The sequence below is a fragment of the Brassica napus genome, chromosome C4 (genome assembly GCF_020379485.1).
Source record: "Brassica napus cultivar Da-Ae chromosome C4, Da-Ae, whole genome shotgun sequence".
Taxonomy (NCBI): domain Eukaryota; kingdom Viridiplantae; phylum Streptophyta; class Magnoliopsida; order Brassicales; family Brassicaceae; genus Brassica; species Brassica napus.
The window spans coordinates 62609648-62623203 of record NC_063447.1 but is presented as its reverse complement, the minus strand read 5'-3'; the positions used below and the strand labels follow the sequence as shown (position 1 = coordinate 62623203).

General features: G+C 31.8%; 1 protein-coding gene across 1 annotated transcript; it reads left to right on the top strand.

The window, feature by feature from the left end:
* Positions 1–11866: 11866 nt before the first annotated feature.
* On the top strand, positions 11867–12885 carry LOC106391963 (pectinesterase/pectinesterase inhibitor-like). The gene has a single exon (XM_013832716.3). The coding sequence runs from the start codon at positions 11998–12000 to the stop codon at positions 12646–12648; it is 651 nt and encodes a 216-aa protein (XP_013688170.2). The 5' UTR covers positions 11867–11997; the 3' UTR covers positions 12649–12885.
* The last annotated feature ends 671 nt before the right edge of the window (positions 12886–13556 follow it).

Genomic DNA, 13556 nt, shown 5'->3' with positions numbered 1-13556 from the left:
TTTTTACTTTTTCTCAAAATCTTTGGGTCCTCTACGAAAATATTGAATTTTTGGTAAATGTCCTATATAGTGAAGCCTATTATCTTTACTGTTGTTTTAAAATTTCTAAACACATTCTACATTTGTATTAATGTCTATTAAACTCTCTTTCACGGTACATGGGCATCGTTTAAATTTTTTGTCATTTAATTTAGTAAAATTTCATAATACTACCTAAATTGGATGACTAACCAATATTAAATCCAATTCTCTAGAAAAACGGAGACAACAAATGTCCCAAATCTCTTTGACCTTTATCATATGTTAGTGAATGATGCAACTATGCATTAAAATAGAATTTTCATTTTTTGAAGTTTTCTCAAAATCTATTGCTTAACCCCAACGAAAATATTTAATTTTTCGGTAAATGTTTTATATACTGAAGCCTATGATCTTTACTGTTGTTTTAAAATTTCAAAACACATTCTACATCTGTATTAATGAATATTAACTTCTATTTCATGGTACATGGGTATCGTTTAATTTTTTTGTCAATTAATTTACTAAAACTTTATAATACTCCCTAAATTGTTTACTAACCACTATAAAATCGCTATTTTCTAGAAAAACGGAGACAACAAAGATTCCAAACCTCTTTTACATTCATCATATGTTAGTGAATGATGTAACTATGCATTAAAATAAAATTTTCAGTTTTTCAAATTTTTCTCAAAATTTATGGGTTAACTCTTCCGAAAATATTGAATTTTTCGGTAAATGCTCTATATACTAAAGCCGATTATTTTACTGTTGTTTTAAAATTTTTAAAAAAATTCTACATTTGTACTAATGTATATTAAACTCTCTTTCATGGTACATGGGTATCGTTTAAATTTTTTGTCAATTAATTTAGTAAAATTTCATAGTACTCCTTAAATTGGTTGACTAACCAATATAAAATCGCTATTCTTTAGAAAAACGGATACAACAAAGGTTCCAAACCTCTTTGACCTTCATCATATGTTAGTGAAGGATTCAACTATGCATTAAAATATAATTTTCATTTTTTTGAATTTTTCTCAAAATCTATGGGTTAACCAACCCCCCTACGAAAATATTAATTTTTCGGTAAATGCCCTATATAGTGAAGCCTATGAACTTTACAGTGGTTTTAAAATTTTTAAACACATTATAAATTTGTATTAATGTATATTAAATTCTCTTTCATGGTACATGGGCATCGTTTAAATTTTTTGACAGTTAATTTAGTAAAATTTCATAATACTCCCTAAATTGGTTGACTAACCAATATAAAATCGCTATTCTCTAGAAAAACGGAGACAACAAAGGTTCCAAACCTCTTTGACCTTCATCATATGTTAGTGAAGGATGCAACTATGCATTAAAATAAAATTTTCATTTTTTTGAATTTTTCTCAAAATCTATTGCTTAACACCTACGAAAATATTGAATTTTTCGGTAAATGCTTTATATACTGATGCCTATTATATTTAATGTTGTTTTAAAATTTCTAAACACGTTCTACATTTTTTTATATATATTAAAATATCTTTCATGGTACATGAACATCTTTTTATTTTTTTGTCAATTAATTTAGTAAAACTTCATATTACTCCCAAAATTGGTTGACTAACCAATATAAAATCGCTATTCTCAAGAAAAACAGAAACAACAAAGGTTCCAAACCTCTTTGATCATCATCATATGTTAGTGAATGATGAAACTATGCATTAAAATAGAATTTTCATTTTTTTGGACTTTTTTCTCAAAATCTTTGGGTACCCTACGAAAATATTGAATTTTTCGGTAAATACCCTATATAGTGAAGCCTATTATCTTTACTGTTGTTTTAAAATTTCTAAACACATTCTACGTTTGTATTAATTTCTATTAAACTCTCTTTCATGGTACATGGGCATCGTTTAAATTTTTTGTCAATTAATTTAGTAAAATTTCATAATACTACCTAAATTGGTTGACTAACCAATATTAAATCCTATTCTCTAGAAAAACGGAGACAACAAATGTCCCAAACCTCTTTGACCTTCATAATATGTTAGTGAATGATGCCACTATGCATTAAAATAGAATTTTCATTTTTTTGAATTTTTCTCAAAATCTATAGCTTAACCCCTACGAAAATATTTAATTTTTCGGTAAATGCTTTATATACTGAAGCCTATGATCTTTACTGTTGTTTTAAAATTTCTAAATACATTCTACATTTGTATTAATATATATTAACCTCTATTTCATGGTACATGGGTATCATTTAATTTTTTTGTCAATTAATTTAGTAAAACTTCATAATACTCTCTAAATTGTTTACTAACCACTATAAAATCGCTATTTTCTACAAAAAGGGAGACAACAAAGTTTCCAAACCTCTTTGATATTCATCATATGTTAGTGAATGATGTAACTATGCATTAAAATTAAATTTTCAGTTTTTCAAATTTTTCTCAAAATCTATGGGTTAACTCCTACGAAAATATTGAATTTTTCGGTAAATGCTCTATATACTAGAGCCGATGATCTTTACTGTTGCTTTAAAATTTCTAAAAAAATTCTACATTTGTACTAATGTATACTAAACTCTCTTTCATGGTACATGGGTATCATTTAAATTTTTTGTCAATTAATTTAGTAAAACTTCATAATACTCCCTAAATTGGTTGACTAACCAATATAAAATCGCTATTCTCTCGAAAAACGGAGACAACAAAGGTTTTCAACCTCTTTGATCTTCATCATATGTTAGTGAAGGATGCAACTATGCATTAAAATAGAATTTTCATTTTTTTTGAATTTTTCTCAAAATGTTTGGGTTACCCCTACGAAAATATTGAATTTTTCGGTAAATGCCCTATATGAAGCCTATGATCTTTACTGTTGTTTTAAAATTTTCAAACACATTCTACATATGTATTAATGTATATTAAACTCTCTTTCATATTTTTTGTCAATTAATTTAGTAAAATTTCATAATACTACCTAAATTGGTTGACTAACCAATATAAAATCACTATTTTCTAGAAAAATGGAGACCCCAAAGGTTGCAAACCTCTTTGACCTTCATCATATGTTAGTGAAGGATACAACTACGCATTAAAATATAATTTACATTTTTCTGATTTTTTCTCAAAATCTATGGGTTAACCCCCAACGAAAATATTGAATTTTTCGGTAAATGCTCTATATACTGATGCCTACGATCTTTAGTGTCTTTTTTTTAATTTCTAAACACATTCTACATTTGTATTAATGTATATTAAACTCTATTTCATGGTACATGGGCGTCGTTTAAATTTTTTGTCAATTAATTTAGTAAAACTTCATAATACTCTCTAAATTGGCTGACTAACCACTATAAAATCGTTATTTTCTAGAAAAACGGGGACAACAAAGGTTCCAAACCTCTTCGACCTTCATCATATGTTAGTGAAGGTTTGCTCTATGCATTAAAATAGAATTTTCATTTTTTTGAATTTTTCTCAAAATCTATGGGTTAAACCCTATGAAAATATTTAATTTTTCGGTAAACGCTCTATATACTAATGCCTATGATCTTTACTGTTGTTTCAAAATTTCTAAACGCATTCTACATTTGTATTAATGTATATTAAACTCTCTTTCATGGTACATGGACATCGTTTAAATGTTTTGTCAATTAATTCGGTAAAACTTCGTATTACTTCCTCAATTGGTTGACTAACCAATATAAAATCAGTATTTTCTAGAAAAATGGAGACCCCAAAGGTTGCAAACCTCTTTCACCTTCATCATATGTTAGTGAAGGATGCAACTATGCATTAAAATAGAATTTTCATTTTTTTAAATTTTTCTCAAAAATCTATGGGTTAATCCCTACGAAAATATTGAATTTTTGGGTAAATGTTCTATATACTGATGCCAACAATCTTTAGTGTTGTTTTAAAATTTCAAAACACATTCTACAATTGTATTAATGTATATTAAACTCTATTTCATGGAACATGGGCGTCGTTTAAATTTTTTGACAATTAATTTAGTAAAACTTCATAATACTCCCTAAATTGGTTCACCAACCATTATAAAATTGCTATTTTCTAGAAAAATGGAGACAACAAAGGTTCCAAACCTCTTTGAATTTCATCATATGTCACTGAAGGATGCAACTATGCATTAAAATAGAATTTTCATTTTTTTGAATTTTTCTCAAAATCTATAGGTTAACTCCTACTAAAATATTGAATTTTTCGGTAAATGCTTTATATATCGAATCCTATGATTTTTACTGTTGTTTTAAAATTTATAAACACATTCTACATTTGCACTAATGTATATTAAACTCTCTTTCATGGTACATGGGTATCGTTTAAATTTTTTGTCAATCAATTTAGTAAAACTTCATAATACTCCCTAAATTGGTTGACTAACCAATATTAAATCATATTCTCTAGAAAAACAGAGACAACAAAGGTCCCAAACATCTTTGACCTTCATCTTATGTTAGTGAAGGATGCAACTATGCATTAAAATAGAATTTTCATTTTTTTGAATTTTTCTCAAAATCTATGGGTTAACCCTTACGAAAATATTGATTTTTCGGTAAATGCTTTATATATTGAAGCCTATGATCTTTAGTGTTGTTTTAAAATTTCTAAACACATTCTACATTTGTATTAATGTATATTAAACACTATTTAATGGTACTTGGGTATCGTTTAAATTTTTTGTCAATTAATTTAATAAAACTTCATAATACTCCCTCAATTAGTTGACTAACCACTATAAAATTGCTATTCTCTAGAAAAATGGAGACCCCAAAGGTTTCAAACCTCTTTGATCTTCATCATATGTTAGTGAAGGATGAAACTATGCATTAAAATAGAATTTTCATTTTTTTGAATCTTTCTCAAAATCTTTGGGTTAACCCCTACGAAAATATTGAATTTTTCGGTAAATGCCCTATATAGTGAAGCCTATGATCTTTACTGTTGTTTTAAAATTTTCAAACACATTCTACATTGTATTAATGTATATTAAACTCTCTTTCATGGTACATGAACATCGTTTAAATTTTTTGTCAATTTAGTTAGTAAAACTTCATATTACTCCCTAAATTGGTTGACTAACCAATATTAAATCTTATTCTCTAGAAAAACGGAGACAACAAAGGTCCCAAACCTCTTTGACATTCATCATATGTTAGTTAAGGATGCAACTATGCATTAAAATATAATTTTTATTTTTTGAATTTTTCTCAAAATCTATGGGTTAACCCCTACGAAAATATTTAATTTTTCGATAAATGCTCTATATACTGAAGCCTATGATCTTTACTGTTGTTTTAAAATTTCTAAACATTTTCTACATTTGTATTAATGTATATTAACCTCTATTTCATGGTACATGGGTATCGTTTAATTTTTTTTTTTCAATTAATTTAGTAAAACTTCATAATACTCCCTAAATTGGTTAACTAACCAATATAAAATCCCAATTATCTAAAAAAACGGAGACAACAAAGGTTCCAAACCTCTTTGACATTCATCATATGTTATTGAAGGATACAACTATGCATTAAATTAGAATTTTCATTTTTTTGAATTTTTCTCAAAATCTATGGGTTACGAAAATATTTAATTTTTTGGTAAATGTTCTATATACTAAAGCCTATGATCTTTACTGTTGTTTTAAAATTTCTAAACACATTCTACATTTTTATTAATGTATATTAAACTTTCTTTCATGGTACATGGGTATCGTTTAAATGTTTTGTCAATTAATTTGGTAAAACTTCATAATACTCCCTCAATTGGTTGACTAACCAATATAAAATCACTATTTTATAGAAAAATGGAGACCCCAAAGGTTGCAAACCTCTTTGACATTCATCATATGTTAGTGAAGGATGGCTCTATGCATTAAAATAGAATTTTCATTTTTTTGATTTTTTCTCAAAATCTATGGGTTAACAACCCCTACGAAAATATTGAATGTTTCGGTAAATGCTCTATATATTGATGCCTACGATCTTTAGTGTTTTCTTTTAATTTCTAAACACATTCTACATTTGTATTAATCTATATTAAACTCTATTTCATGGTACATGGACGTCGTTTAAATTTTTTGTCAATTAATTTAGTAAAACTTCATAATACTCCCTAAACTGGTTGACTAACCACTATAAAATCACTATTTTCTAGAAAAACGGAGACAACAAAGGTTCCAAACCTCTTTGACCTTCATCATATCTTAGTGAAGGATGGCTCTATGCATTAAAATAAAATTTTCATTTTTTTGAATTTTTCTCAAAATCTATGGGTTAACAACCCCTACGAAAATATTGAATTTTTCGGTAAATGCTTTATATACTGAAGCCTATGATCTTTATTGTTGTTTTCAAATTTCTAAACACATTCTACATTTGCATTAATATATATTAAACTCTCTTTCATGGTACGTGAGTATCATTTAAATGTTTTAACAATTAATTTAGTAAAATTTCATAATACTCCCTAAACTTCATAGAATGTGTTTAGAAGTTTTAAAACAAGATCATAGGTTTCAGATCGTGTGGCTTGACCCTAATACAAATGTAAAATGTGGAATGTGTTTAGATATAATATACAATACCATGAAAGAGAGTTTAATATAGAACGTGGAATGTGTTTAGATATAACGATCGTTACTATCTTCTCTTCTCTTTCATTTTTCACATCTCAGGTGTACATTACTTTCACATCTCAGATAATAGGGTTGTATACGATTTTCTTAAGTTGTTAAATACTCTGAAAGATCAGGGTTTGTCTCACTTGTTAAAGATGTTAATTATCTATCTAATCGTAGGTGGAGTTGTCGTCGTCACCCCCATCGAGTCGAGTTGGCCTTTCCAAAAATCGATTCAATTTATCCATATTGTATTTCGGCCCCTGTAAGAGGATGTCCATAGTGTATGTATATAGCTCTTCAATTTGTCCATCTCTGTACCATATTGTATTTTGTCCCTATAGTGTGACTCATGTTATCAAATATATGAAGAGCTCTCTTTCCAAGTGAAAACAAGTTATTAATATGCTCACAAAAAAATAAAAAGGGTTTTCGTGCAAAATGAGCTTTTTTTATAAACTCTTTCGGCTACCCATCGGCGACGAGAGAAACGTGCTTAGTGTTAAACAATGGACTAGCCTGGAAGTGTATGACCGAATTTGAATACCTTCTGACTATTGTTAAGAGGTGGACCATATTAATTACTTGAGCCGAAGTACAAACCCATACTAACACAACAATAAGAACCAAACTCAAAACCGATGTGCATGCACGCGGAGCCCCGAAAGACTACTAGCAGAATACCACCGCTTGGTTCAAAATGAGCTATTTTCAAACTACAGAATCGATCATAATATAGGTATGTAGTTTTTATTTATTTGAGAGATGATTGGGATTTGTACATAAATATAATTTCTTAATTAGATCAACTATTAATACTCCAGCAAAAAAAAACAGTAGAAAAAGACACATTGATCACCAGCACTTGCTACAAAGTTAAGGATTACGTGCGCGTGATTTATGTACACATGCAATCAACGGTCTGTAAATTAAAAACGTTACATCATATATGAAAAAAGCCAGTAAGAAAAAGAATGGGAATAAATGGAAAAGGAAAGTGTGAATGATTACGGATTACCTATATACAGTTTACAGAAGCAAAAGCAAATGCTTTTGAGCATGAAGAGAGTAGGTATCTGGTTAATGTTAAGTCATGTCGTTCGAAGAAAACACATTGCTACTGTGCATATATAAAACAATAGAAGGGTCAACTTCTATTCCAAAATCGAATCAGACGAAGACAAAAGGAGAAAACCACGATCGAGTGTTCGATGTCAATAAGGAAAAAAGGATGCACTGCAATAGTTTTCAAGCCCTTTGATTTTGAATTTCGGCATTATGAAGATGAAAAAGCATGGTCTCTGATTATCCTCTAAAAAGTATATTAGTAGCACTTGAGTAATGGCCATGAGCAAATTGAGACCGACCCTGTTGGGAATATATATCCATTTTTATATATTAAAATTAGGGTTTAGTTTACTGGTACAATCATATGATTTTTTTTTTTGCTACAAGCAATCATATGATTGAAATGAGAAAGCACTCATATGAATATATGATGATATCTCATATCTGGTATGCTGGTATCATGTTCACCTAAAGCATGCATGTTTTTAGTATCAATTTGATATTTCTTCTAAAATACCGGATTAGCAAAACAAAATTTTAGAAATAAACGTGGGTGGCTAACAAAAGATTAGCTATTAAAGGGAACTCTGGCTTATCCTTTTCTTTTCTTTTTGCTAAATTTTGTCTTTAGCATAAACCATTGACTCAATCGACAGTGAAATTTGTTTTGCTTTACATTGATATTCTTGCTTCTGCAATAATGAAAAATAATAAGTTGCCTTAGGCATAGGTCACCATCTACATCATGCAATGGATCTTTGTCTTTTTGGGTACTCTTTATTGTCGTAGACTAAAACAGAACTCTTTCGCATTCATTCCTCTCTTCCTCACCTTAAAAGCAAATCCCACATTCTTCTGCCTCTCTTTTGATGGAAGGAGAGATTAGACGTACGCGTTGAACCTTTTCCATGTGTCAATCCCAATGTAGCTTGATCAAAAGCCATTCTTATTATGTATCCACTGATCTATAATCTACAAACTATTACGTATAAATTAAAACATGCATGTTAGTTGAGATCTTTACAATTTAGTACTAGCTCAGTATATATTATATCTGGTCATTCCCATATATACTGACTATATATATTAAGCTTTTATCACCCAAGGAAATTATATAAAACTTAGAATCCTAATTTCTTAGGGATTAATTTGTAGATAGACCTTTAGGGGATGTAGAGATTGATTTTTTTTTAAAAAAAATTAGGTTGATTATATAGCTTTAACTTTTAACAAAATCACGTCCATTAATTATACGACCTAACTTTCTGCAGTCGAAACTCTGATGTTAAAACACGCGATTACAGATTCAACCAGTCAACTCTTGTAATTATTGACACATGTGTAGTTTCATGACAAGGGTTAGAGAATAACACAAAAACTTTTAACTTTCCTCTTCTAGTGCAATTATGCTTCTTTGAAGTTTTTCAACCCATCAACAATTCATCGAGGGCCGTGGCTCTACGAGTAAGGAAACCAACTTACCTACGTAATGAGCCTTTATCATCTTGTTAGGCTTGATGGCCGAAATCGCCTTTTATTGTAAACTAAGCCCATGAGATCAAATATCATAAGCCATGCGTCCATCATTCATTATCAGTACAGCAATATTTCAATATCAATTTCTTACTTTACGTCTTTACCATGCATGAGATATCTTCATGGTATATACTAGCGATACCTATATGTGTCCTCTTCTTGCTATGGATTGTGGTTATAACGGGTTTCAACAATAACACGTGATAAGATGATACTCAGGTCACTAAATGATCTTAGAGCAACATTATAGGGAGTTCCTTAAGGCATCCCTTAGGGGAATGGGGTGGGGACCGAGATAGAAAGAGAAGGGAAAACCCTTAATTAAGGGCTGTCCCTTACTCTCTAATGACCAAAAAAAAAAAAAAAAAAAAGAACAAGGGACTCTCAACTTCTCTCTTCGTCCCACCAATAATGTTGCTCTCAGTAAATACTAATTGGAATGGTGTAAAGAAAGAGTAAGAAGGGACTTGGAAGTTTCTTGATGTCTTCCTATTATACATACTTTTCCACATCTAACATAAAAGAAAATTAACAATCTAAATCGAATGAAATAGACATAGATATTTTGCTTGAATCAGAGAAGAAGCAAATGATAAAAGACAACTTTTTCTTGTCTTCATATATAACTAAAACGCTAGTAAACTTTACTACGACTTTGTTCCTACGCTTTGGACTCAATCTCATTTCTATGGCGGATACGGTGAAGCCTATCCTTATCTCCGCGGTTGATCTTGGGGTTCGAGTTATCCAAGCGTCAAACGAAGCCAAAGTATTCAAGAAAGAGTGGGACGTGGTCAAGATCAAGGTACAAAAACTCTTAGAGCTGCTGGAGAAAGCCTTAACCGCCAGCTCCAATCTATGCGAGTTTCCGACCCGCCACGTCATCTCAATCGCCGAAGCTGTGCTTCAAAAGTCTCTCGCTGTGTTAGACAAGTGCACCCCAAAGCTAAGGAATCGCGTCTTGACAATAATCCGCGTCTCCACTTCCCAAAAGATGCTTGTCCGGCTGGAAAGATCCATCATCAACGTCTCGTGGCTCCTCAACGTCTCCACTCCATCACATGATGGTAAACACGAGCAGCTAACTGGTCTCCCACCCTTCGCCATAAGGGATCCAACTCTGTTCTTGATATACGAACTTATGGCAATTCTCTACACGGGAACACTTGATGATGACGCCTGTGAAACAGCTAGGTCGCTGAGATCAATGGCCAGTGACAACCCTAGATGCGCAGAGATCATGATCCGTAATGGTTTGTGTTCTGTATTTGTTAAGATCCTCAAACAAGGGTCGATGAGGGTTCAAGCAGAGGTAGCTTGTGTAACGTCCGTGTTGGTCGCGAGCTTCCCCGAGAGCCAGGACTTGTTCGCACAACATGACGTGATTCAGCTCCTTCTAAGCCTTTTGACTTCAAAGCTCGAAGAGGACTCTTGGCACATGAAGGCAATGGCAGCAAAAGTTTTGAGGGAGCTAGCCAAAGGAAATTCATCTATCTGCAAAGGCATCACCAATTCAAAAAGATTCTTGCGTTTCGCAGATTTGCTTGAGATACAAGACAGAGAAGTTAGGCTCAACTCCTTGATGGTTTTAATAGAGATTACTTCTGTGGCAGAGATGGACTCTAGCTTGAGAAGACACTCAGCTTTCAGTGCAAGTCTCCAGTTTTCAAGGCCATTGTTAATCAATTCCATAAGCTCATTGAAGAAAATGGAGATACGGTTTTACTAATACCATACATCACATTAATAGGGAACCTGGCACGATCAGTTAGAGCGTCCGATACATCAATGATTGAACAAATGGTGAAGCTTCTTGGCCATAGAGATCCAGAGGTATTAAGAGAAGCAATTGTAGCACTCACTAAATTTGCTAGCCCGTGTAATTACTTACACATAGATCATTCAAGAGCAATAGTAGAAGCTGGAGCTGCAAGGCGGCTCATCGAGCTATCTTCTTTAGGATGTGAGATTCGGATTCCAGCGTTAGAGCTTCTGATCTGCATCGCAGTTCATGTGCCAGAGAAGGAACAAGTCATGGAAGTATTGGAATGTGCATCGAAGCAACCATTTGAGTAAGTCATAAATGTAATAATTTGTTAAATGATGATTTCTCTAAAGCTTCAAATAATTAGTACAAGATCATCTCCATTGTAAATTTACAAAAAGAAAAAATACAATTATGTCAACAAGCTATAAATCATCGACAATCTTAATGTGCATAAAGCTCTCTGTTGATGTATTACTTAAAAAAGCAATAAATCATTGACAATCTTTTGGTTAATTTTCTGTTATGAACCTAACGATTTTTTATGTGTACATAGTAAAATATCATTTCTGTTTCTATGGTTATTAATTTATTAAATATGTTTTTAAGATAAGTTTGTTGATATTCTCACCAATTTTTTTGTTTGTTGAATACTTCTCATTCTTGCCTAATTTCGTAACTAAAGATAAAATAATATCGAGTGTCTCTGTTGGCTAATAAAAATAAAGAGGAAGAAATAGGGTTTCTTGGAGGACAGGAGCATGGCATGTCCACAGATTAAAAACGCCTCAATTCACTCGTGATCATCCATTAATCTCTGAAAATAGTCAAAACCAATAACAAAAATAAACATTCAAATTTAGAAAAGCCAAATAAAAATCTCTATATATATACGCACCCTTTCTTCTTCCTTCTCTTTTTCTATCCAATCCTTTCCAATTCACACGTCCCATAACAAAAAAAAACCCAAAAAAATGAACACTCCAATAAAACTCGCCTTTCTAATTCTATGCATCGCCCTAACCGCAACTGCATCCATTATCCCCCTCAAACGTGACGCCGTCACACCGGAACACGAAAAAACCGTGGCAGGAATCTGCAGCGTTGTCCAAGACAAACGTCTCTGTAGCATAACCTTGAAAACCGTCCCAAGCAATGATCCCGACGTTTTGGTCCGTCACTTAGCGACGGCAGCAGAAACCTCCGTTAAAAAGGGCTTGAAGTTCCTCTCCGGAATCAAACCCAAGTACAAGGGAGACAAATTTGCCACAACTTGCATCACCAGTTGCGAGAAACAGCTAAACAACGCCTTGGAAGACTTTTCAGATTTCTGGAAAGCCGCGGGAAAAGACATAGCGAGCATGGCTGATAATTACTTCACTTGTAAGAAGAAGATGACATCGATCTTCAACTACCAGTCGAGTTGTCTCGATGACATTTACGACAAAACATTGTTGAAAGAGGTTCAAGGAGGGATTGGGCTTGGGAAAAGAATGAGTGGCGAGTCTGTGGATGTGTTCGCTGGAATGGGAAAAGTATTTAACACTCTTAACATTAAGACCAAACTTAACCAGAAAGATACCGATTCGTTGCTCCCACCACCTTTGTCCTTTTACTACGTCTGATCTATTTATTGAAGAAAAAGCAAATAAAAATGTATGGCGTCGTCGATGGTGATAAATAATCTGAATCTTGTAAAGAAGGTTCCTTTTGATGTATGTTTGTGATTAATATGTTATGGGTGATAATCATGTATGGACCCTCGTGGCTGGAAAGGATATGGAAAAATGTGATTATCTAATATTAATAATGTATTTGGTATACTATCTTTTATATGTCTGCATTTTAAATTTTCTTTTTCCTTAATTTTCCTTTTCGTTAATTTTACATTTTGACCTAAATTTTTAATGGCTACATAAACGTAGAAGACAAGGTACGAAGAGTCACTAATTAATCACTATAGGTCAACATCGAAATTTTACTAAAAATACTACTTAGCATAAGCTGAATACGTACCATTCTATTGCTTTGTTTATTTTTGATGCTACAATCATGTTTTGGTGTTGTGTTGGTGATACCCTCTCTCTTATTCTTCTAAACAGTGATACACTTTCTATCAATGTTTTTCCTATGCAATTGTATAGTTGTATGTATTTTACACGCAAACTAAAAACAATTTAATTTTTCGTCATTTTTTTTGGTGTAAATGTTAAATTATTTTTTTTTTGATCAGATAGTGTAAACTACATTAAGCTCGAGTGAGAGAAATGCCCAAAAATACACTTCAGTAATTGATTAGCCAAACCGTAAAGCAGTTTTGTTTATATACATAACATTAGTTGCTTAAATGTGTAACTATCACTCTAATGACTTAACCAATAAACTCAAGCTAAAAAACTATGACTTATATAAGCTTTTAGAAACAATCTTAATGATGATAAAAACTTGAGATATAGACATTCTACCAGTTGACAAAAGGAAAACACAGTGCCGGTCAGGTATTAATTGGTGCCTAAAGCACATTAAAAAAATT